Source organism: Cyprinodon tularosa, unplaced genomic scaffold, assembly GCF_016077235.1.
Source record: "Cyprinodon tularosa strain WSP-4 unplaced genomic scaffold, ASM1607723v1 ctg291, whole genome shotgun sequence".
Taxonomy (NCBI): domain Eukaryota; kingdom Metazoa; phylum Chordata; class Actinopteri; order Cyprinodontiformes; family Cyprinodontidae; genus Cyprinodon; species Cyprinodon tularosa.
In genome coordinates this window covers 97,358-120,388 of record NW_024038998.1, presented here as the reverse complement: position 1 = coordinate 120,388, position 23,031 = coordinate 97,358, and the positions used below count along the sequence as shown (strand labels likewise).

The 23,031-nt window shown below is 38.4% G+C and overlaps 1 protein-coding gene across 8 annotated transcripts in view; it reads right to left on the bottom strand.

Moving 5' to 3' along the window:
* epb41l4b (erythrocyte membrane protein band 4.1 like 4B) overlaps positions 1–22,502 on the bottom strand; it is a 37,760-nt gene extending 15,258 nt beyond the window's left edge. For 4 of the 8 annotated variants that reach the window (XM_038291035.1, XM_038291041.1, XM_038291036.1 and 1 more), the window contains exons 1-11: positions 21,779–22,502; positions 14,403–14,507; positions 14,266–14,308; positions 13,746–13,824; positions 13,468–13,512; positions 8,658–8,710; positions 8,005–8,125; positions 7,287–7,374; positions 3,694–3,782; positions 2,795–3,109; positions 76–185 (exon numbers count right to left, since the gene is read on the bottom strand). In XM_038291035.1, the coding sequence (XP_038146963.1) occupies positions 76–185; positions 2,795–3,109; positions 3,694–3,782; positions 7,287–7,374; positions 8,005–8,125; positions 8,658–8,710; positions 13,468–13,512; positions 13,746–13,824; positions 14,266–14,308; positions 14,403–14,507; positions 21,779–22,030 (1,300 nt within the window). In that variant the 5' untranslated portion in view covers positions 22,031–22,502. The remainder of the gene's footprint in view (positions 1–75; positions 186–2,794; positions 3,110–3,693; positions 3,783–7,286; positions 7,375–8,004; positions 8,126–8,657; positions 8,711–13,467; positions 13,513–13,745; positions 13,825–14,265; positions 14,309–14,402; positions 14,508–21,778) is intronic. The other 4 variants (XM_038291038.1, XM_038291042.1, XM_038291040.1 and 1 more) reach the window with 2 other exon arrangements.
* Positions 22,503–23,031: the final 529 nt, after the last annotated feature.

Sequence of the window (23,031 nt, the reverse complement as noted above, 5' to 3'; positions counted from 1 at the left end):
AATGCACGAGGGCGCACAGAGGACAAAACAGCTGCTCTTAGTCATCCATGTTTCCAATGTGCTGATAAGACTCACCTTTGCCCAGCGACTGGGTGCGGGAGGGGTACCGTTTGCTCGGCCTCCTCTCAAATGTGCTGGCTCTCCTCAGTCTGCCTCCATGAGTGGCCTGATACTCAGTCTTCCCACTACGGCAAGCACAAAAAGGAGTTTGAAGAGCAGAAATGATCGTTACCAATTAAAAACAAAAAATTTAGTTGTAACCATGTGCAACCAAAATACAGCTTACTCATTTTTGTAGCGTTCTAGGCAAAAATGTTTTAATCATCTTGCGGTTTACTATCACAAATGATGATGGTAAATGGCAGGGCCTGAACCTATATAGTGTCATTTAAGTTTGACACTCCAAAGTGCTTTACATTTACTCATTTATTTGGGGCAAACTGACAGGAGCTGATCAACACAGGGAAAGAGTGGTCAGCTAAACCACAGTGAAACTAAGTAAGCATAAGGATCATCGTACCCTGCCTTAATTAAAGGTATAGATGTTTTATTTCCAGGTGGATCATCTAAATAAGTGGTGCTACTAATTGTTCAATCATTCTGGTGATATGTTTACGTAAAGCCGTCCTATGTGCTCGTCCCCATTTAGCTCATTTTTTACTATGCATGCGTACTTTAAGGCGTATATCTGTGATGAGCTACGGTTTCAGTCATTGAAGCTCACCTTTCTCACCGAGGTTCTTTGAAAATGGCCGAGGGTCTTAAGAGAAAAAGTGTCTATGAAGTTTATGAGAAAAGAAAGGCCTCAGAAGAGGCAGATATATCCCAGAATGCTATGCATGGAGAACTCTCCTTGCAAAGCCTTATGGGATTTTCTGTCACATTGGTTCAACAGCGGAGACTAATAACATCCTCCACTGCGTGGTGGAGGAGGAGTTACGTGACCAACGGGGAGCAAAAAGTAGTGATTATCTGTCCGAATGGTAAGTCAACTGAGTTTGTTATGAAGTCCACTATATAGCCCCTGCTTTAAACAGTGATTAAGGAATTTATGGGTTATGCTACGTTCAATCAGCAAGTAGCACAGACAGCAGAAGCAGCAAGTTTACATGAAAAATCAATGGTAGATGCGCTTCAAGGTTCAGCAAAGGGTCCCGCAGCGCACCTTAGCAGCCGAAGCAGCGCATCTGATACGCGCACAACACGCTTCAGAAGTAGCATCTGCTGGAGTTGAACATTTTTTACTTTTGCTGCTCGATGCGCCACATCAATCAATCAGAGAAGCAGATCTGGTAGCTGGCAGGGAGAAAGGCACAGCATTGCTGATGCAGATCGCTATGATCACTCCCCTGAAATAATTTAAATAATTCTTAAATTAACTTAACCTCTTAAAACCCAGCGGGTCGCCGGCGACCCGGTGGGTGTGCATCAGCAACAGAAATGAGAGAATTTTTTAAAATAATAAATATGCTTACACAATGTTGTTTGCTGACATACTAATACGGGGATAGAAATACAGGAGAAAACTAATCTGGCATTGTCTACAAGCTAGCTAGCACAGCTAAACGCTAAAAGGACTTAGTTTGCTCTCAATGTTTTACAAGTCCTGGCATTTTCTTAACCACATAAAGTGTATCATATTTGATACAGAGGTTTTTGAGACCTTCACATTATCAGTGTAATTTTTTTCATGAAAAACCTGATGTATAAAATCAGACACATGTAGTGAACAGACAATGCATAATAAATTGCACAAAAATATCTAATGCATCACAAATAAAACAAGCTCCTATCTACAAATTGACTAGTCCTTTCTTCCATTTGTAAGTGTTCAGTAATTTCAAAGAGTAGACATTTCTGACCATTATTTTATGTTTCTAGGGGTTAAATATAAATTATAAATAAATATAAATTATTTTTACCTTAATAATTTTCAGATGATGCATGCTTTAAAGATCTCTTTATAGTTATTATTCTGAGAGCACTGTTTAAACATTAATATCATCATATAATCATTATCTACCATGATAAAAAATGTGTTCAGTGATGAAGATCCAGTAGAAAACAGAACAGCAGCTTGCTATGAAAGCACATAATATTTTATGCCAGAACTTCTGGGGTATAATAATAATAATACAGAGCCTGCCCAAAGGTAATCCCAGGATGATTATCCTGTATGCCTGCATAAATATGAGTATTTCTTTGGCTAGTGGGTTGAACATAAATCAAGTCAAAGTTTAGAAGGCATCATTAGTAATGCAAACATAACTACTATGTGAAAGAGAAAAAAAACAAAAACAAAGGGAGAATTTATTTCCTATCAGACCAGTTTAGGAGGAAACACAGAGTTAGAAGGTGACCCAGGTGCACCTATAGTGTTAAATTACATTGCGTAGCATTCAAGTGTTTGTTTGCACTTTCACCACCTGTAACACAAGTGTCTGTGCACAGACCGTAACAGAGCACCATAACACAGCTTTGATCTGGCTGCTCCAACAAATGACAGGAAGTGCCCTTCAAGTGTGAGAATTGCTAATAATCACAAGAAAACAAACAATATGAGGGGAATGTCTCAGTCTCCATAGTAACAGATGCAAGTAACCATAGCTACTCAGTAACCATAGATACGAAGGATCTGTTTAACATGACACATAATTTCCCCCATATGCCCGGTAACAAGTGTCGGCCACAACAGCCTGGGTTAGCCTGGCTGCATCATTCCATCTCCGGCCGCAGCGCCTGCAGGACGCCTGCCCTGAGAGGAAACATCAGGAGTTTCAGCATCTCTGTCTACCTGAATCTGAAGCGGGAGCCCAGCCGCGTGAAGTCGCTGCGGCTCGCCTTGCCGGCAGTCGGCTGCCGCAGGCGAAAGAAGGCGTGGCTCTCCACTGCGCTCTTCCACAGGTGTTTGCAGCTCTTGGCGCTGGCCAGCTGGAAGACGAATGTGTGCTCCTGCTCGCGACCCTTTATGGAAAGTAGAACCAAACTTAGAGCTTGATACTGGTTTGTGTATCTGAAGAAATTTAAAAGAAGACAAACCTGATCATCGTCCTCCACCACCATTAGAGTCAGGCGACTCTTTTTAAAATCCAGCCTGGTGATTTTGGGCCTGTGACCAGAGATAAAAGCTAAAGTGAACAATCCTCTTAATCCACTTAGAATCAATAATACTAGATAGCTTAACTCACTAACACCAATAAATTATGTTTTTTACTGTTACATCAACACAATTTAATTATTATCTTTGGCTGAAAAAAAAAAGCCAATTTCTTCTTAGAACAAGTAAAGCCGACTTTATCGTTTATGGAAGGAATCACCCTTCAGCAACAAGGAGAAGAAATCCCTCAAAGTTTCAGAGAAAGAGAACACATTGGAGACATGACATTTCGACACTTTAATCTTTGCATAAATTACACAGTCAATTACAAAAAACAGTCATCATTCTTCAAATGACTTTTTTCTCTGCATAGTTTTAGCTCTGTTTTATCCAGCAGTCGTGTGGTGCAGCCAGTTAGGGTATAAAGAATGTGGTAAAGCTAGATTGCTGATATCCTGTTAGGATATAAATGCTTAATACTCTTTGAAAGACTCTGAAGTCATATTTGAATAGGCTTTTGATGCTGTGGCTTAAAGCTGACATGTCCTACCGTTTCTTATTTGCAGAATAATATTCTACACATTTGATCTTCTTACCAAAAGAAAAGCCCAATTTTGTTGGAGCCTTCAAAAACCAGGATTCCGGTCGGGGTGAGACCCAGTGCATATTCACCTCCATCTCTGCCCTAAAGACACAAAACCAAACATTTAATTCATTCCTCAACTCCACAATTACGTGAAGGGACTCATTTAGATTCCAGTCAGAAGTTTACCTACACCCATCATTTTATTGTTCAGTTGTGGTTCATCATCAACAATGCTTATCAATGTTTAAAAACAAGAAAATAATTCATAAGTTAAAATGTATTTAGGACTTTTTTTCTAAAACACAACACATGAAATAAACATGGCTCTTATAGGACTAAAACATGACCGGACATGCTTGAGTTTTTCGTTGTCTAGATGAGGACTTGTCAAAAACGTTAATGACTTGTCAGACAAACAAAATCGTTGACATTTCTACCTGTTGTTCATCTAATCTGTAAATCAAAAGGCTAAAGCATTAAGAGTGCTACTCCCCTTCCTGTGCCACACCCTCCACCACCTGAGAGCGGCTTCTGCACGTTAAGGGACTTGAGTAGTTGGACACCATAGAAAGTCCTACGGATGAACTTTAAATAAGATCCATGCAAAAGAAAAATATAATCCATTTTAGATTCAGATTGCTGATGTTCCTGCAGAAGTAGGGTCCCCTGTTAACTACAGGCTAAAGCTGGGTTGGTTGTTCTAAAATCAGTAAATGAGTTCTGTGTTTACTGTAGAAAATACACTGCTTTATGGCTGGACATCAAGTGTAATGCTCAGCAAATTTTAACTTATTTTCTATTTTCCATCAGTATGTTATGATCCGTTTACCCAGTGGGTTATAGGTGCCTCATTATCACACGTATTCTGGTTGCTTTAGGCTGAAAGCAATAACAATATGGTTACCAGATGTCCCCGTTTGGACAACCTGTCCCCGACTAAAGCCGTCTGCAATTTTAGAGTTTTACGACAGAGAAAATCATGTTTGTTGACAGTTATTACGGTAACTGGGGTAGCATGTTACACAACAGCAGTGGCTGTCATGGTAACAGAAACAGAGGAGCAGCGCATTGTTTTCATCACCAGTGGGTAGCTGTGGAGGTAGCTGTAATAATTACCTTATTCATTTATTGTCCATTATAATCTTCAGCTTTATTTATCAATTTCTTATGTTTTTAAGCATTTATTTATGTGCATGTTATAATATTTTTGTCCGTTTTATTCTTTCTTTGTATTTTTTTTTTTACCTTATTTATTTCTGCCTGTCGTTTTTTATTTCTGTTTGCATTTCTGCCTCATTATGCAAATGAGGAGGTCTGTGTCTTAGAGGGTCAATTTTTGCCCATTGGTTGGTTAGCATTTCACTGCATCGGTCGAATCTACAGGAGGAGAGGATGGTCTGAAGTCTAGTATGAAGTCACTGACCGTTTCTCAATTCATAAGAACACGAGTACGGACTCGTGTCCTCGCCAAGTACGTTCTTGAGAAGAAGACAGAGAAGTATGGACTTGGTAAGAATGGGAGCACGCAGCATAAACACGGGTCAATTGGAACAGAAGCGTACGTGTTACGTCACCAAATACTCGGCTACTCACCTACTGTTATTAATAGCCTCTACAGGGTTTATACAGGAATGAATAACTCTAATTTAATGTTTTTTAATGGTCTTAGAAATAATTTTAATGCCTCCAACAGGTACCCGGTGAACCCCTTTTGTTGAAATTGGCGTTCTTCCCCATTCTCTCCGAACATACGTCTTTGTGATCAACCGGAAGCAGTTCCATGCAAATATGTCGTGATATAATATGTCTGAGGAAATTGTTTTTATAAAATTCTTTTTTTTTTTCAAGAAAGCATTTTAAATGCCACAATAAACACATTTAATGAATTTTAATGCCAGTTAAGGACTTAATTAAAAAAAATAACAATTTAATGACTTTTAATTATTTTTAATGACCCGCGGAAACCCTGCTCTAGATAATAATAAATTCTGATATTTTTCATTCAGTGGGGGAATAATAATTAACACAGTCAGATAAACACAAATAAAATGAACATTCTGCCAAATAAAACAAAAAAAAATCACCATCATAGCCAGTGGTCCCTCACACACGGCTATGCTGAGAGAAGGCTGCTGCAGACGGGCTGCGGTTAGCCCTGGCTGCCGTTAGCCCCGGAGGTCCGCTGGTTGCAGCAGTCCTACCAACTTCGGAAATGTTTTCTTAAATTTTGGCCATATAGTGACGCTTAAAAGTATAATGTTCTAGCCTCAAATTATCTTAAAACTTACTTTTATTGAACAACAGAAACAGAAAAGCGATCTTTAAACTTAATACTCTGAGCTCTGTGGTTTAAAACAATGGGCCGCTTCCTCCAGATTCTGAAAAACGACATTGTCGACATCTGTGTCCATGTGTGCCGCTAACTCTGTCAGAGCATCCTCATGAAAAATAATAAAGTCAATACATATAAGCATTATTATTAGCATTATTTTCAAAAACAGTTACTAAATGCTTCAGTTCACTGACAACTTCAACTTAGGTAGCCATCTTTGTTGTGACTGTGGCTGGTGGCATGTAGAATCGACCAATGCAGTAAAATGCTAATGGCTAGAAGTTGACCCTCTAAGACACAGCCCTTCCTCATTTGCATAATGAGTCAGAAATGCATACAGAAATGTAAAAACGACAGGCAGAAATAAATAGCATTGAAGAAACAAATAGGGTAAAAAAATACAAAGAATAAAACAGACAAAAATATTATAACATGCACATTGATAAGGTAATTATTACAAAGGTTAAATAAATAAAGAAGCTAATTAAGTGATATATACATTTATGTCTCACTGTATAATTGAATTTCTACCTACATATATTTATTTATTGTACTTTTGGGGGCAATTAAATGTATGCTTATTTATTTTTTTCTGTATTTATTTTTAAATATAGTAAAGCTGGCCCTCCATAGGTTTGGACATACGTAAGTTCCTCATAAAATAATAAAGGAATCAGTGAGAGGGGAATGGAGAAACTACTGCATAAACGCAGAATGATGAGGAGAGGTGCATTCACTTGCTGACATTTATAGGACAAATAGAAATTCATCCTAAATCAAACTAGAACTTTCTTCATAATTTAACAAAAAGTCTAAAACTTGACAAACTGCACATATGGGTGTTCCAACAAGTCAATGATCCCAACCACACATCAATTTGGTTTTGAAATAGATTAAGCTGATGTCAAATTTGTGGAGATACTTTCTGAAAGCTGCAGCTTCGACCCTACTGGAAATTGGTGGATTGTGCTTTAAAGCTTTAAACCAGGAAACCAAATAACTTGAGCAAACATGGCAGATTCTGTCCAAAGAAAACTATCCCAGAGGTTTGTTGATCTATACGCAGATTAAAAACGTCCCCAATAATAAATCTTTAAAAAAACAATTTTTTTGCTTATTTTTCTGCCTAATACACATAGAAACACATTGAAAAAGTTCAAGCGAAATAAATAAACAAAAGGCCCAAACTGATGTGACCCTAATTGCTTTGAAAAGCGTGAATGTAAACTTCTTTTAAATTATACGTGTAGGGGTGCAGTATACTCACACACCTTAACAAAGTGCATATCTACGCCGTAAAGTTCCAGCCACTTGCATTTGTTGAGAAATGAAATCTCTGCTTGAGACGGGCTCTGACCCCTAAAGGAAAAATGTAGGATTATTTTTCACAACAAACAGTTCTAAATTCGTTGGGCAGAGCACCTTTCTAAAGAAACCAAGCAGAAATGTAACCATCAGGCTTGATCTCAGCTCAATCTAAATTCAGGCTGACCCTCGTTCGTGGCTCTGTTGACCCTTTGAGCCTCAGCATACAGTATGTACAAGGAATCTAATGGGAGCAGGGAGCAATCAGAGCAGGGCTGCGTTAAACACTGCCTAGAATCAATCAAAACCCTTCAGAGATTAATCCCATAATCCTTTACGCAGACCAGTGATAGGGAAGACTAAGCAGAGAGTGCAAGCACAGAAGGATGGTGAAATTGGAAACCCTCTGCAGTGAAAATAAAAAAAGCCAGTGTTCACAGGTGGTAGCAGAAGGACTTTCTTTTCTGCTCTGTGCTCTAAATTCTGCCCCACTTGTTTGACCCACACAGGAGAGAAGCATTCCTGGGTCAAGTTGCCAAGCGGGTGGACGCCCTACAGTAAGCTGCTTTGGCACAACACAAGTACTTGGCTACCAATGTACAGTAGATGCCTGCTAAAACGAGGGTTTGTGAATGCACATCCGGTTTTTAGGGCAGTGTAGCTGCTTTGCATCTTCATCCCCACCTGAGCTCCAGCCACCTGCTGAAGATGTCCGCCTCCATGGCCTCGCTCTGTTTGGGAGTGAAACGAAACTCCGACACCAGCTCGGGGGAGTGCTCCAAGGGGTCGCAGTCGCCCAGCTCACCTATGGGTGGATGAACAAAGATCTGATCATTTCAAAATAAATTCTCCACCTTTTATAAATGGGAGAAGTAGGGCTGCTGTCCTTCATCCACCTTCTGTTATTTTATTTATTAACCTCAAAATGTTGCATTCCAGCAACTTCCTAAATTAGGTTATCTATGTAAACAAAATAATTACTTTTTGAGACAGCTGAAGTGCTTTGAATTTATCACTTTTGATGCTCCTTTTCAGTGCATCTTTGTAAAACAAAATTAGTGGAAATCTACTGAAAATTTAACATCAATAATGTTATAAATTGCTTACAATTCTAATTTGGGAGTTTCAATTAGCAGATTTCTAAGCTTTGAAAGCAGGGGAGAGTTTTCCCGTGTCAACAAAAACATATTTAAACAGAAAAATAAACATAAATGTAAACTTAAAATGTGTTGAAAGTAATTTTGAACTGATGTAAACAAATATTAGAAGTGGGCATTTTGGATGAGGAGGTAATTTTTCCCTTTTAAAAACGTCTCTGAATGAGTGCCCTTACTTACCTTGTAAACAATATGCCGCCAGCTCCACCGACACATCATACGGACATTTTAATCTGTAATAAAGGGAAGATCCATGAATTGAATCCAAAGTTTTGCCCCTGGTGCTGTTACAGTTTTTAATACGGACAACATGGCTTACTGAATAGGGTTGCATCGCCTTAGAAGGCGGCAGAAATGCAAAAGAGTACGATGCATATTAAGGCACGCCACATGCACAGGGCAACGATCCAATAAGGATATCCTTCTGCAGGGACAGGGCTGATGACTTATTCATTTGCATTGATGTTTTCTCCCATAGCTATCAGATTATTAGCTTTAGCAATGCCTAGTGTTCCCTTAAAACCTTTATGTAGCTATGCTATTTTCTAGCAAGTCTTGTAAATTATTTTTGCTTTGCTTAAGATTCTAAACTGTCAAGAAAAGTCAAAGAATTAAAACTTTACACCTCTTTTAGCAGTTAAAGTTAATGCTACTTTACGCAAGCTGGCAGGTATTGTTTGGCTGAGAACAAGCATGCAGTGACAAAGAATGAACACAGTCAGTGGACGGTTTAGCTTAGCACAAAGGGGTATGATTGTAAATGGCATTTGAAGAGAAGAGGGAAATGTTTTTTTTTTTTATTTTGACTGACGTTATGTCAGCCTTGCGATTGACTGGCAACCTGTTGCTTGTCCACCTTGTTTTTTCATGCAGAGCTGTCTGTGCAATTAAAAATGTTCCTAGGTATGTGATAATATTTAGACAGATTTATTTTTTAGACAGATTTATTTTCTCATTTTGTACACACGAGTGTAAACAAAAAGAAATATCGTTTAGAACAGCTCTAGACAATTTCATATTTTAAAGTGCAGACTTGAAAACAGTAATAAATACATGAAAAATAGTAATATAAACATATGACTGTATATTTATTATTCTAACAATCATTCTTTTTTTTATCCTTTTATTTAAATCCTGCTGTGGAAATTGTGTCTGTGGACACACTGTGCTGAGGGGCATGGAACTTAAAAATGACTTAATTTGGCCATGCAGACCTCACACATTGATCCAGCAGAAATTAAGCTTTAGTCATGCTAATCAGATATACAGCGTTAAATTCAGAACCTTAACTTTACTGTGTTTGTTTGTATGTTAAATCATCATAAAATGAGAAACCTTTACTGTTTGTGAAAACAAAAGAGGGGTTAGGAGGGTTTCTTATGTATGTATTAGTGGGTGTTTGAGATCCAGAAGGAGAGGCTTGCCTAGGACAAAAGTCAAGCAAGAACGAGCCCTGCCATGGAGCGATTTCATATTTTGATAGAGTGGCTGGATGCCCTACACTGTGTGAGTGTGTCAAGGAGGAGAGGAGCAACCCTTTTTCTAAAATAAGCAGCCCTCTGCTGTTCTTGATCTTGAGCTTTTATAATAGAGCTGGACTCTCGGGACGGGTGGCCCAGATAAGAGCGCTGACACACTGAAGTGAGTGTTTGCACTGTCAGGACGGGTGTGTGTGTGTGTGTGTGTGTGAGAAACAGATGTTGGTGTTCTGACTCCCCCCACCCCAGAAAAAGCTGTAGCAAAGGTGACCTGTGTGCCAGGGGTAGTAGGTCTGGAACATCCCCGCAGTGGGGAGGGGAGTAGCTCAAAGTGACTTATGAGGATGTTGGCTAGAACTGCTTTCAAGTATCAACTTATCAAATGAATTTAAACTGATAATCAAAATACTACATAAAAGCAAAAAATCACAGCAAAACATAATACTGTACACAGTGAAAATGGGATCTTATCCCAGTATTTTTTCTTAAACCTGTAGCATGTAATTATATTCCAGTTACATTGCAACAAAAGGTACAATTGATCTGTCTAGGCCTTTAAGGTTTTATTCTCTCTGTAACAGACTGATCATTAGAAAAAGCAGAAAAGCAGATTTAAAGCAGTGTTACGTCACAGAACAATATAACTTTCAACCTCCACAATCAAAAAGTCAAAGTATGATCCAACTAAAGACCTACCAATCAATGGTCTTGAACCTTGTTTTGTTTCATTTATTTAATCTCATCCTTTCTCTGAAGGCTTCTCATCTAGTTCATCCATCACTGTCCCAAGGCCAGATCTCTGTATCACTTCACTTTTATTGTTCTTCTCATTTTAATGTTAACATCCATCCGATTATTTCAGGGTCCAGTAATACCACCTGATCCATTCTCCTCCTGAGAATGGGATCTTATCCCAGTATTTTTTGTTACAATCACATATTACAGTACTGTAGTGCATAACTGATGTGCGAAATAATTATAAAATTTATTTTAGAATAATAATCTTAAACCTGTAGCATGTAATTATATTCCAGTTACATTGCAACAAAAGGTACAATTGATCTGTCTGGGCCTTTAAGGTTTTATTCTCTCTGTAACAGACTGATCATTAGAAAAAGCAGAAAAGCAGATTTAAAGCAGTGTTACGTCACAGAACAATATAACTTTCAACATCCACAATCAAAAAGTCAAAGTATGATCCAACTAAAGACCTACCAATCAATGGTCTTGGATAAAACTGATGGAATACTCTGATCAGATTAGACCAAATTTACATCATTTGGCATACTTAAAAAAAACAAAATGTAGCAGGACAACAGCATGGCACACCCCTAAACACGACATCCCCATGTAAATCATGGTGTTGGCAGCATCATGCTGTGGGAATACTTTCCTTGGTCAGGGACAAGGAAGCTATTCCGAGTTGATGGCAAGATTAATGGAGCTAAATACGGGGGAACAGTGTCAGAAAACGTGTTAGAGGCTGCTAAAGTCTTGCAACCTTAACTGAAATGAAGAATGGCTCTGCAGAGAGCTGGTTCAGGAAAGCTGAACACACCTTCAGATTTCTATGGATAATTTCTCTTCCAATACACAGTTAATATGTGTGAATCTTTCGCATAAAATATAATAAGGCTTGTGGTTGAAGCATACTGAAATATGGAATTGATTAAGGGGTATATCATACACACTTATCAGTTGTGGTAAGTTGTAAGCGGTGTGGAGGTGATCAGGGTGTGGCTTCTCTGAAGTGTAATGAAAGCCCAGGCTGCTTTAATGAGCTGATCAAGCATGGTGGTACCATGGTCATTACAGCAGGAATTGGTAGTTTCAGCAAATTGGGCAGGGGCCAAATTGACAAAGCTCATCAGCTGAGGTCTTTCCACTCTGACATTCATTTTCATCAGAAAGGAGGACACTGGACCACTGAGCAATAGCCCAGTTGTTTTTCTGCATTAGCCCAAGTAACCTGCTCCTGATATTGTCCTTTGTTGCAATTAGGGCTGAACAATAACAAAGATAAAACCCAACAGTATTTCCTGTCTTAGACACTTTAAATAACACGTTGCTGTCATTTAGCACATATTTACTGTTGCTGCTGCATCTATTTCCACTTACTGACTTACTTAGTTTATTCTGTTATTTATCCATTTATTCTGCTATTTATCCATTTATTCTGTTATTTATCCATTTATTCTGTTATTTATCCATTTATTCTGTTATTTATCCATATTCTGTTATTTATCCATTTATTCTGTTATTTATCCATATTCTGTTATTTATCCATTTATTCTGCTATTTATCCATTTATTCTGTTATTTATCCATTTATTCTGCTATTTATCCATTTATTCTGTTATTTATCCATTTATTCTGTTATTTATCCATATTCTGTTATTTATCCATTTATTCTGTTATTTATCCATTTATTCTGCTATTTATCAATTTATTCTGTTATTTATCCATTTATTCTGTTATTTATCCATTTATTCTGTTATTTATCCATTTATTCTGTTATTTATCCATATTCTGTTATTTATCCATTTATTCTGCTATTTATCCATTTATTCTGTTATTTATCCATTTATTCTGCTATTTATCCATTTATTCTGTTATTTATCCATTTATTCTGTTATTTATCCATATTCTGTTATTTATCCATTTATTCTGCTATTTATCCATTTATTCTGTTATTTATCCATTTATTCTGTTATTTATCCATATTCTGTTATTTATCCATTTATTCTGTTATTTATCCATATTCTGTTATTTATCCATTTATTCTGTTATTTATCCATATTGTTATTTATCCATGCAAGATGTCTATATTCAAAACTTTTCACTGTTACTATACAGTATTTATTTATTTGTATTTTAAACCTTTTTTTCAATTTATTCAGCTATTTTTTAAATATACACTTTTTAATGGGTGGCCCGTTTATAATGCCTGTTGCTTTGCTGCTGTTACTCCATAATTTGCCCATCGTGGGACAATAAAGGGATTTTCTATTCTATTCTATTCTATTCTATTCTATTCTATTCTATTCTATTCTATTCTATTCTATTCTATTATATTCCATCCCATTCAAAATACAAAAGGTTCACAGAGACTGTTGGAAGCTTACATGAGGAAGTAAGTGAATGTTGTATGTATCCTAGGTGACATTTACATTGCAAGACTATTACAGTATAATCTTTCAATGTTAAAAGTCTAGCTGGCTGCTAAATCCTATTTTATCTGCAGTTCATGCCTAATGAATCCTCCAAAAACTAAAGGCTGGCATGATCCCTGTTGCTAGAGTTCCTTCTCCTCTTTTTTTCATTCCACTAAACTTTCCATTGAAATGTTTGAATACACATAGATACTTTAATTAGAACATTTTGACAATGGAAGGTTACCGTTGGATTTCATGTGACTAGTGGGTAACCTTTAAAAGTAAACTCTACAGGTTTAAATAACGCTATCTGTATATCATGGAGACATTATCGTCTGTGTCGGAGAAAGAAACTTACTTGCCAGACAAAATGTCCTGCCGAAGCTGCAGCACAAAAAGATACCTGTCGGTAGAACAGAGGAAGGCAGTCGAATGAAAACACAAGAAGATTAATCAATCATGGTTTTCTTCCTCCTCCTCACCAACACATAATTTGCTTTAACAAGTCTCTGTCCATTTGGCCCTGATTTGTATCTGCCCTCAGCAGCAAACTAATTAGCACCACATCCCCTTTGGACCTCTAGAGCGGGCTCCAGAGAGCTCCATCAGCTCTTGTGTGTATGTGTGGATTGTTACCGTGTGAATTCCTCGCGCAGGTTATTTGGCTCTGAGGAGTAAAATTTCACTCTGAAGAAGAGCCGGTAAGGCGGACCTTCTAGGAGAAATAAAGAGAGATGGGAAAAGGTGGAGAATAATGAGGCAGTAATTCACGGGGCGTTTATCTAATCAAATCTAAACCTTGTTTTGTCTCATTTATTTAATCTCATCCTTTCTCTGAAGGCTTCTCATCTAGTTCATCCATCACTGTCCCAAGGCCAGATCTCTGTATCCCTTTACTTTTATTGTTCTTCTCATTTTAATGTTAACATCCATCCGATTATTTCAGGGTCCAGTAATACCACCTGATCCATTCTCCTCCTGAGACACAGTTTATTCCCCCAATAGGAGCCGAATAGCAAACAAGGCTTTGGCTTCCAAATGCACGCGCTAATCACCGAGTCAACATTAGATAATGCTCCACCTGCTCCCCACACAGCACGCTGCACATTTTCCTGCACAAACACTAATTAGCCAGTCGGAGCAGCCGAGGACTCACCCTGGACCTGTTTCTTCAGAAGCTTGGACATATCCAGCCAGTGCTGGGGAAAGAAACAAAAATAAAAGAGAAAAGAGGTGAGAGTGAGTTACATCGGCATGGTGGCTTAGTAATAGAGAGAACAGCTCTTTACTCACTGAAACCTGATCTGTGTCCATGAACTGCAGGCCGAAATAATCCGTCTCCACCAGATCGATGTGATACATAATCTGATCAAAAAGGTCCTGGCCTTTGGATTTGCTCTGCAACACAGGAAAACAATTAATTTAATGAATGTCTTTTTGTGATGCTTTGGAGAAGACAGTTTTATTGTAATTTTAAAAGACACTTTGATTTAAAGTTTTCTTTTTTTTCTAAAGACATCCATTCAGTACCGGACTGTTTCGATTTAAAATAAATCTTTTTATGTGTTTGTGTTTTAGCTAAGGGTCCATCTAAATTAAACCTTAACAGACTTTATTGCCATCAGTGGGATATAACAGACATTTTTCTTGTAAATTAAATCAAAAGTACCTAAGATAATGTTTAACAGGCTATAGTTGCACTTCAATACCAGCAGGCAGTAAAACCTGACATGAAGTTGACCCCTCAGGTCTTTGCTGGACTTCTTTTCTTATTCCTACACATTTTCCATGTCAAAATTGCATTCTGTTCTGACTTCCTCTCTTTAAGGTCCTCATCCATTTTGGATCAGTTTATGGCATAAATATGTAACAGAAATGTATGGCAGACTAGAAATGCTGTTCTTCTTTTTATATCATTTAGTCTTCTGTGTATCTGTAAGTATGTATATATGTATGTGGATGGATGGATGGATGGATGGATGGATGGATGGATGGATGGATGCATTAATAGATGGATGCATGGATGCATGGATGGATGGATGGTTGGATGGATAGATGCATGGATGAATGGAAACATGGATGGATGAAAGCATGGATGGATGGATGGAGGGATGGATGCATTAATAGATGGATGCATGGATGGATGGATGGTTGGATGGATAGATGCATGGATGAATGGAAACATGGATGAGGAATGCATGGATGGATGGATGCATGGATGGATGGATGGATGGATGGATGGATGGATGGATGGATGGATAAATGGATGGAAGAATGCATGTATTGATGGATGCATGGAGAGATAGATAGATAGATAGATAGATAGATAGATAGATAGATAGATAGATAGATAGATAGATAGATAGATAGATAGATAGATAGATAGATAGATAGATAGATAGATAGATAGATAGATAGATAGATAGATAGATAGATAGATAGATAGATAGATAGATAGATAGATGGATGCACAGGAGGAGGGATGGATGGATAGATACATGGATGGATGCATGGAGGGATGCATGGATAGAGGGGTGCATGGATGGATAATAAGTAAATTTATTCTTTACAGATTGTGTAGAAATTGATAAAAAATAGGCTACAGAGGAACAACTAATGAACTCTAAATGATGCACAAAGTGCTTTATGGTGGAAGAGTAAAAAAAACAAAACAGGATTGTCCTAAAACTTTTGCAGAAGTCCCTTAACACCTTCCTAAAGAATGAAGTCTGTCCTTCATTTGTATAAAAACTAGATGGTTTTCAGAATTCTAGTCAACAGAAGCAATAACCTATAAATTCTCCTTGTATCCCTCTGAGAGGGAAAGCTGGTGTGAGGAAGTGCTCTGACTAGGAAAGGCAAGCCCCTGAGAGAGAGAAACTCCTATTTAGGCTTATGTCATAAAATACAAGGACATGGACCAGCCGGGCTGAAGCACAAACAATCCTGATCTTTATGGGGAGCGGTTTACATGCAGACAAGGCTCATCGCCCTGTATTAAAACATAACCTGAAACTGGCCCATATAAATCTCACAGGGTGTGTAAAAAGATGAAAGAATTGTACTTTGAATCTTGATAACACCAAACTTTTTGGCAGCGGGTGTATTAATGAATGAGGAAGTACGTACACTGAATGCAGCATGTACAGTGCAGCACATAAGTATTCATACTCCGAGAACACTTCCATGTTACTGTATATTTAATAAAATCTCATTTCACTATTTTATTTTGATTTATTTCTGATAGAGCACAGCGAGTAAAGCATAATAAAGAACAATTATTACAACTAAAAGTGTGTGCCATGTACTCACTGTGGCACACAGAGGCCTGCATCTCTTCTCTTAAGGTTGCTCTTAATAACGTTTGTTAAAAACTGCATTTAGCAGCGTTTTAAAATATAAAGATTAATTTCTTTTGTTTTTTACTGCCTTTTAATTTATTAATAATATATAATCAGAACACGCAATGAAACTCACAGCCTTAGAAGTCCTTTTTTCAACTATTCCCTGGATGGAAGGCTGTTAATTATATTTATGCCTCCCCATACTTTGTCAATAAATATGGAATCTCAATTCTTTAAGTCAAACTTCGTAAAAGTTTTATATTTTTCTCTTTCGTAAAATAAATCCACTTAGAAATGAAATTCTGGTCTATTTAGCATTAAAATACTGTATGCATACAACTTAATAAGCTAGTTTTTAAATAGAATCTGTTGGAAGGATATTTATTGGTAATTTAGCCTTTATGGAAGAGTTTTATTTAAAGCTGTTATTTAAAGAAACCAATAAAAAGTCCTCACTAATGTTACAAACTTTACTTGAGAAGGTGATCTACAAGGTAAAAGCTGCGTGGCAGAAAATGATTTATCTAAATTCACTTTCTAAAAAATGCAATTTCATATTGTGTGTAGAAGTTAATGGGAGTGGACCTCCTGTTATCTACCCATGAGGTGATGCAAGTGTGTTACATTGAGCTACTTCTTAGGTGCTATTAAAGTTTTTGTAAGATCTGCTGCTGTATTTTCTATTCTGGAGTCATTACAACACACTGACGTCTAAAATTTGACTTGATAATAAGGTTGAGTTGGTTAAATTTGTTTGCTCGATCGAAAGAGACATAAGAAGAAATGTTGCAATTAGCTAACCCACTTAAGTCACCTGCTTCCAGCTTGTATAACTGCAACGTGAGTATATCAACGTCCATTAATTAAATCCAGCACAAAAATATTCAATAAACAGACAAAATAATTCTTATTAGCATCTGTTCAATTCAAACTCACACCACTAAGTAACACAAACTTAAGTCTGCAATTTTGGATTTAATGATCTTAATTAATTTGTCTTTACCCATTATGTTAAAAGTAAATCTAAAATTGATTTTGGCTTACATAACTTGATTAAGTAAATTAAACTTTTGACTTTTTTTTTCTTTCTTGTGCATGTTTAGCATATTACATGTGCAAATACAGCCCTAATATATCACACGAGTCCTTGTTTCTTCTCTCTGCGCGTGTGGTTTGATTTCCTCGCATGCGCAGCCTCCCTCGTCCTCGTGTGTGGACCCGTTTCTGTACTATTCTTCCTACTAGCAAAGCAACTTCAGGCTAACCGCTTCTCTTTTAGAGTTGGAGGTCGGTAAGCAAAGTCATCATCAGATATAACATAGTCTAAATGAATACTCGATTCTGATTGGCTGTAGGGTGTTCATTAAAAAGGATTATAGGACATCTACAAAAACGTTCTGGTCAAAAAGCCCGATAGTTTCTTCTGGCTCAAATGTTAGTAGGAAAGCAGAAGACCGTGCATACTGTTTACCTTGATGACACGTCACAACTCAGGATTTGGGATTTCCTGTAAAGTAGCCAATCACAGACAGGTTGCTTTGTTCGGTGTGTAAAGCCTTCAAAGTGACAAAAGTTGACATGAGCGAGCAGAAACAGGTACACACGCGAGGAGGAGGGATGAGTGCGCTGGCTGAAAAACGAACAAGCATTCGTTTTAGGAGACGTCCACACGACGTCAAAACGAACACGAAACGCTAATATTTTCCAGAACGTTTGTTGTAAAGACGGAGACGTAAAATAAATGTGATCGTCTACACGAATGCATGAAAACGCTGCAAAATGTATGCCAGGCCTGTAAGTGGCGCTACGGTGCCAAAGCAAAAATAGGCGACGAAATGTTGGGCATGCGCACTAATATTTATACATGGTCCATTTCAACGGGTCCATTTTCGCTGCTGCGTCCTGTTTGATCCTGCCGCCCATCTGCCGGCAACGTTGCACATTCTGCAGGAGCACAGATGGCAGCAGCAGCAGAGTCTGAGAAAATAACCTGGAAATGTCCTGTACCTGCTCAACTCTGACAACCTGCTCTGTTCTTTCAGCTGTGTTTTTGCAGAAATACGTCTTTGCGCCACTTAGCTTAGAGTCTGCACTTTACGCTCCACACTGATGGTTCGCTCTCAGCAGTGTGGCTCTTCCTGCTCTCGCTACTTAATAAACTACATGTATGTGGCGGATCATCCTCTGCCTAGTGTAAAAAAATCCCTTTGTCTAACCGTCAAGATTTTATTTCTTCAAGCTCACAAGAGGTGATACTACACATTCTTTAGTTTCTTACAAAAAGAATCCCCATAGATCTTTGAATATTTCTCTCTCATTGTTCTTGCTTCTATCTATTTAGATATGATGTAAATGTTTCCTTGTATTGTCATCCAAACATTCTATGCTTCCTTTAAACATGTCAACATTTCAGTTAGCATATTCATTCAATTTAGGTCTAGATTGCCATGGCATTGCAAGGCAATAATGAAGGTTCTCTCTGTATATTTTATATCAAAACCCTGAGAATTTAAATCTACTTTGACACCTGAGCAGCGGTAACTAAGGGGCAAACTCTCAGAAATAAAGCCATAAATGCCAAAGAAGAAAGAATGTTTTTTTTTTTTCTTTTCTTTTATGAAGCAATGAAGATTTTATTGATCTGAGTGTAATGCATAATTCATAGTAGATCAGGAAGTGTTTGCTTTATGATGGAAACCTTGAATGTCTAAAACTATTCCTTTATTGTAAATTTTGTCAGCTTGTCTGTCTGTTATATAAAACAATATGATGTTTTGAACTAGATCTGCTATTTTTACAGCTTTTGTGAGACATTTTGTTTTTAAAGTAGGGCATTAATTCATGAAAACGTTTATTTGAATTCTATAAATCACAGTTTTCTGGCCTAGAGCAATGATGAACTGCACAACAGCATTCTATATCTAGCAATTGTAGTATCCAGGCAAGGGCTGTCAGTATGAAGGATCTGGATGTTTTTCGAAATCGTAAAACTTAACTTTTTTTGCAACATAAAACTGACTAAAACTAGAATAAAACCTTTTTGAGGTTTAGTTCACTAAAACTATCAAATATCGTAATGACTAAAATGCGACTAAGTCTAATAATAATTTTCATCCTGAAGAATAATACTAAATCTAAGATGGCTGTCAAAAACAACACTGGTACCCTGAAAGTAAACCTGGTAGAGATGTAAAAGATCTAGGTAGGTAGAGGGTCATCTTTCAGCGGGACAACAACCCTAAACAGCTGGACTTATAATGGTTAAGATCAGAGGATATTGTTGGAATGACAAAGCTAAGGTCAACACTAAAATATAACAAAGAATGAGTGGCAAAACCTGATTTTTAGTTCTCAAATATGCTCTCCATCCTGAGTTTTGCCAGGAAAACACTTTATAGCCCCTATTCCGTTATTTAACACCACTTTCTATGTTGTTGATGGACATAAAATCCAAATGAAGAACAATTAAATTTAGGCTATAGAGAAGCTGAATAAAATAAAAGCTATACAATCAAATACATTTTTAAATGTTTATTCCTCCTTAAGCATTTTCCCTGTTTGGGTTCCCACTGTTAGTCTTTAAAAGGTGTTTAGCAGGCCGAATAAGGCGCACCTTTATCTGTTCCTCTGGGAAAACAAGAGCACATGAACAAACCTGTTCCAAAACACCTGTGACTAAGCCTCCGACTCGATGAGCCATGTGTCACTTCAAATGGCAATAGCTCAGGAGAAGCCTCCATGGCTTCATTTTGTTACCATAACCTCTCTGCTGCAGCAGGACATGATGAAGAAAAAAAAAGTCCTCATGAGGAACCGACTAAGTGTTTCACAGGTGACGCACGCAACAGCTTCAGTGACACACGCGTACAACCTTTGGAAAATGAAAACATCTTATGAGGAGTCACTTACGCACACATGCCCACACACCTCACTCCTCATCCCACCTACCCACCATCTCCTCCACTCTCTCTCACACGCACGCTGGGGATCGCCCATTTGTGGCACAGAGTCCCAAATGGTGGTAAATCAGATCAGGGAGTCAGGGAATACAGACAGACTGAGGATGGAGACGGGAAGGAGAGGGAGGGCGGGGGGCACGAAAAAGAAAAAGGATGGGAGGAGGCAGGGAGGAATAATGAGTGAAGGGAGATGGAGCACAGAGGGAGTGTAAAAGGGAGATTATGAGCCGGCACGGAGGTTGCTTGAGGAAGATCAGATGCAACAATATGAATGATGGGGAAAAAAGCGGAGGAAAAATATGTAAAAAGGTCCAAGAACCCATTTTAGTTAGACTTTCCCTGCATTTAGACAGAAAGACAGGAACTAAAGAGTGTCATCAAAGCACCGCCTGTGGCTGTACCACAAGAGACACCATAAAGTGAAGAGTACAGTACAGATATTAAAACCTTAAGCAATATCAGATGGATTTAAGAGGTGGAAAAAAAAAAAAATCCGAAAACTGAAATTGCTATCTAATCTTTACTCTAAACTTATAAAAGGAAGTTTTTGTAAAACTTTAGCCAATTTATATTTAAATTCAATTTATTTCTATAGCATCAATTCAATTTATTTCTATAGCACCAATTCACAACACAGGTCATCTAAAGGCACTTTACAGTTCACCAGATCAAACAGTCAAATTGATTTAAAGTTTTCTATCTAAGGAAAACCAGTTGATTGCATCGACTCAATCCTTCACACTAAGCATGCTTGTAGCAACAGTGGAGAGGAAAAACTCCCTTTTAACAAGAACCTTTCATATCCGTTTTTATTTTATATCCATTCTAATTCCTAAGAAGATATAAAAGCCACTTTGAAAATATTTTCCTGGTCTTCCTGTCATGAACAATGATTATTTATTTATATTTGAAGCAGTTGGCAATATCCCAAGTTTTATTTTAGTTTCCAACAGATCAGGGATTTACAAATATTTTCAATTAAAATGCTAGAATTAAAAAGAAATTATGATGTTTAATTTATGAAAACCTAAACTCTATGCTTGTTAGTTTTCCAAAAACTAAACATATTTTCTCTCCACTGTGCTATGAGCTGAAGTCCTGCTCTCTCTCGCCCTGTCGCAGCCTTTATTATCCACTGATAGATCGGTGTCTTCTTACCATCTGCAGAAAGATTGCAGCCAGTTGAGGAGGAGTGAGTCTGGAGAGGAGTGAAACCAAAACAGCACACTGTTTTTGTTTTTTTTTTAGACAAATTTGACTTAACTGAAGGAGAAGAGCACCAGGAAGACCTTAAATGACCCTAAAGTGTCCCAAATTGACCAACACTTATTGAGCTTTGGCTCTCCGCGCTGCTAAAAACACTCACGGGCAAATCCACGCTGACATCCGTGCCGTCCAGCAGCAGGACGCGGCAGCTGATGGTGCTCCTCGCGGTCCCCGCCGCCGGGATGTGGACCGTGGCTCCCCCGCTGACCACGGCAGGTGCGTGGACTACCTGCTGCTGGTGGGGCAGGAGCAGAGGGTTCCCCGTCACCCCTCCCGCATCGTCCCGCTCATCCCTCTCTCTAACCGGGAAGCGGGAGCGGCGGCTAAACGTCCGGCGCAGAAAGCTCATCATCTTTCTGATCCGCGGCGTGTCCGTGGAATCTGCGCGGCACCGCCGCCGTAGTCCGGCTCCTTCCCCACTTCCCCTCCCGAGGCGAGGAGTCACTCAGCAGGCTGGGAGGTGATCAGCCGCATACTAATAAAACTGCACCGGACCGAACCAACCAATTGATTTCCACTCACTGGCTCCTTCCTCCTCTTTCTCCTCCTCTTCTCCTCCTGCTCCTGTCCTGTCGGTCCACCTGCTCTCCTCGCTGTTGCGCACAGACTCTAAATTCCCGGAGAAATCCCGTCCGCGGCGGGGACCCTGGGTCACACCGGAGAAAGAGGAAGAAGGGGGGATGATCTCTCACTTCTGGACCGAACAGAACCGCTGGCTGCTGCGTCTTGTTCCCATCGACGAACCGAAACCAGCAGTTTACCTCCCAGGTAAAAGTCAACCAGTGAAACTGGACAAACAGCGTGATCTGCGCGTGCGTAAAAAAAAACTTATTTGCCTCCTGACGGGTCGACCCAGGAGGTCCAGAGAAACAGCGCCACCTGTCTGTCAGGGACCCCACCTGGAGCACCGCAGGGGGCCCTTCTAGGTCCCCAACCTCATGGAGGGACCGTTTATTTATAAGGCATCCGTTTAATGAATTAATCTTTCAAAAGAAAGAAAAAAAAAAATCAATTTTCAATTCAGTGTATTTATATAGGGCCAATTCATAACACATGTCATCTCATGGCACTTAACAGCAGGGGCGGAGATAGATGGGGGGCCAGGGGTGGCCATGGTCACCCCTGGCAGTAGTGATAATCTCAAGTGGAATATTCAAAACATTTAAATTTTTCATATATTAACAATTACTTGACAACAAAAACACTGTGGATAATTATGCACATTAAAATACTAAAATTAAAGATGATAAGTGTAGAATGTATGCTCTTTCCATAACTATATGTTGTGTTTTATGGGTTAAAGAGAAAATTATATAATCTACATAAATTGAAATAATCAATTTACTTATAAAT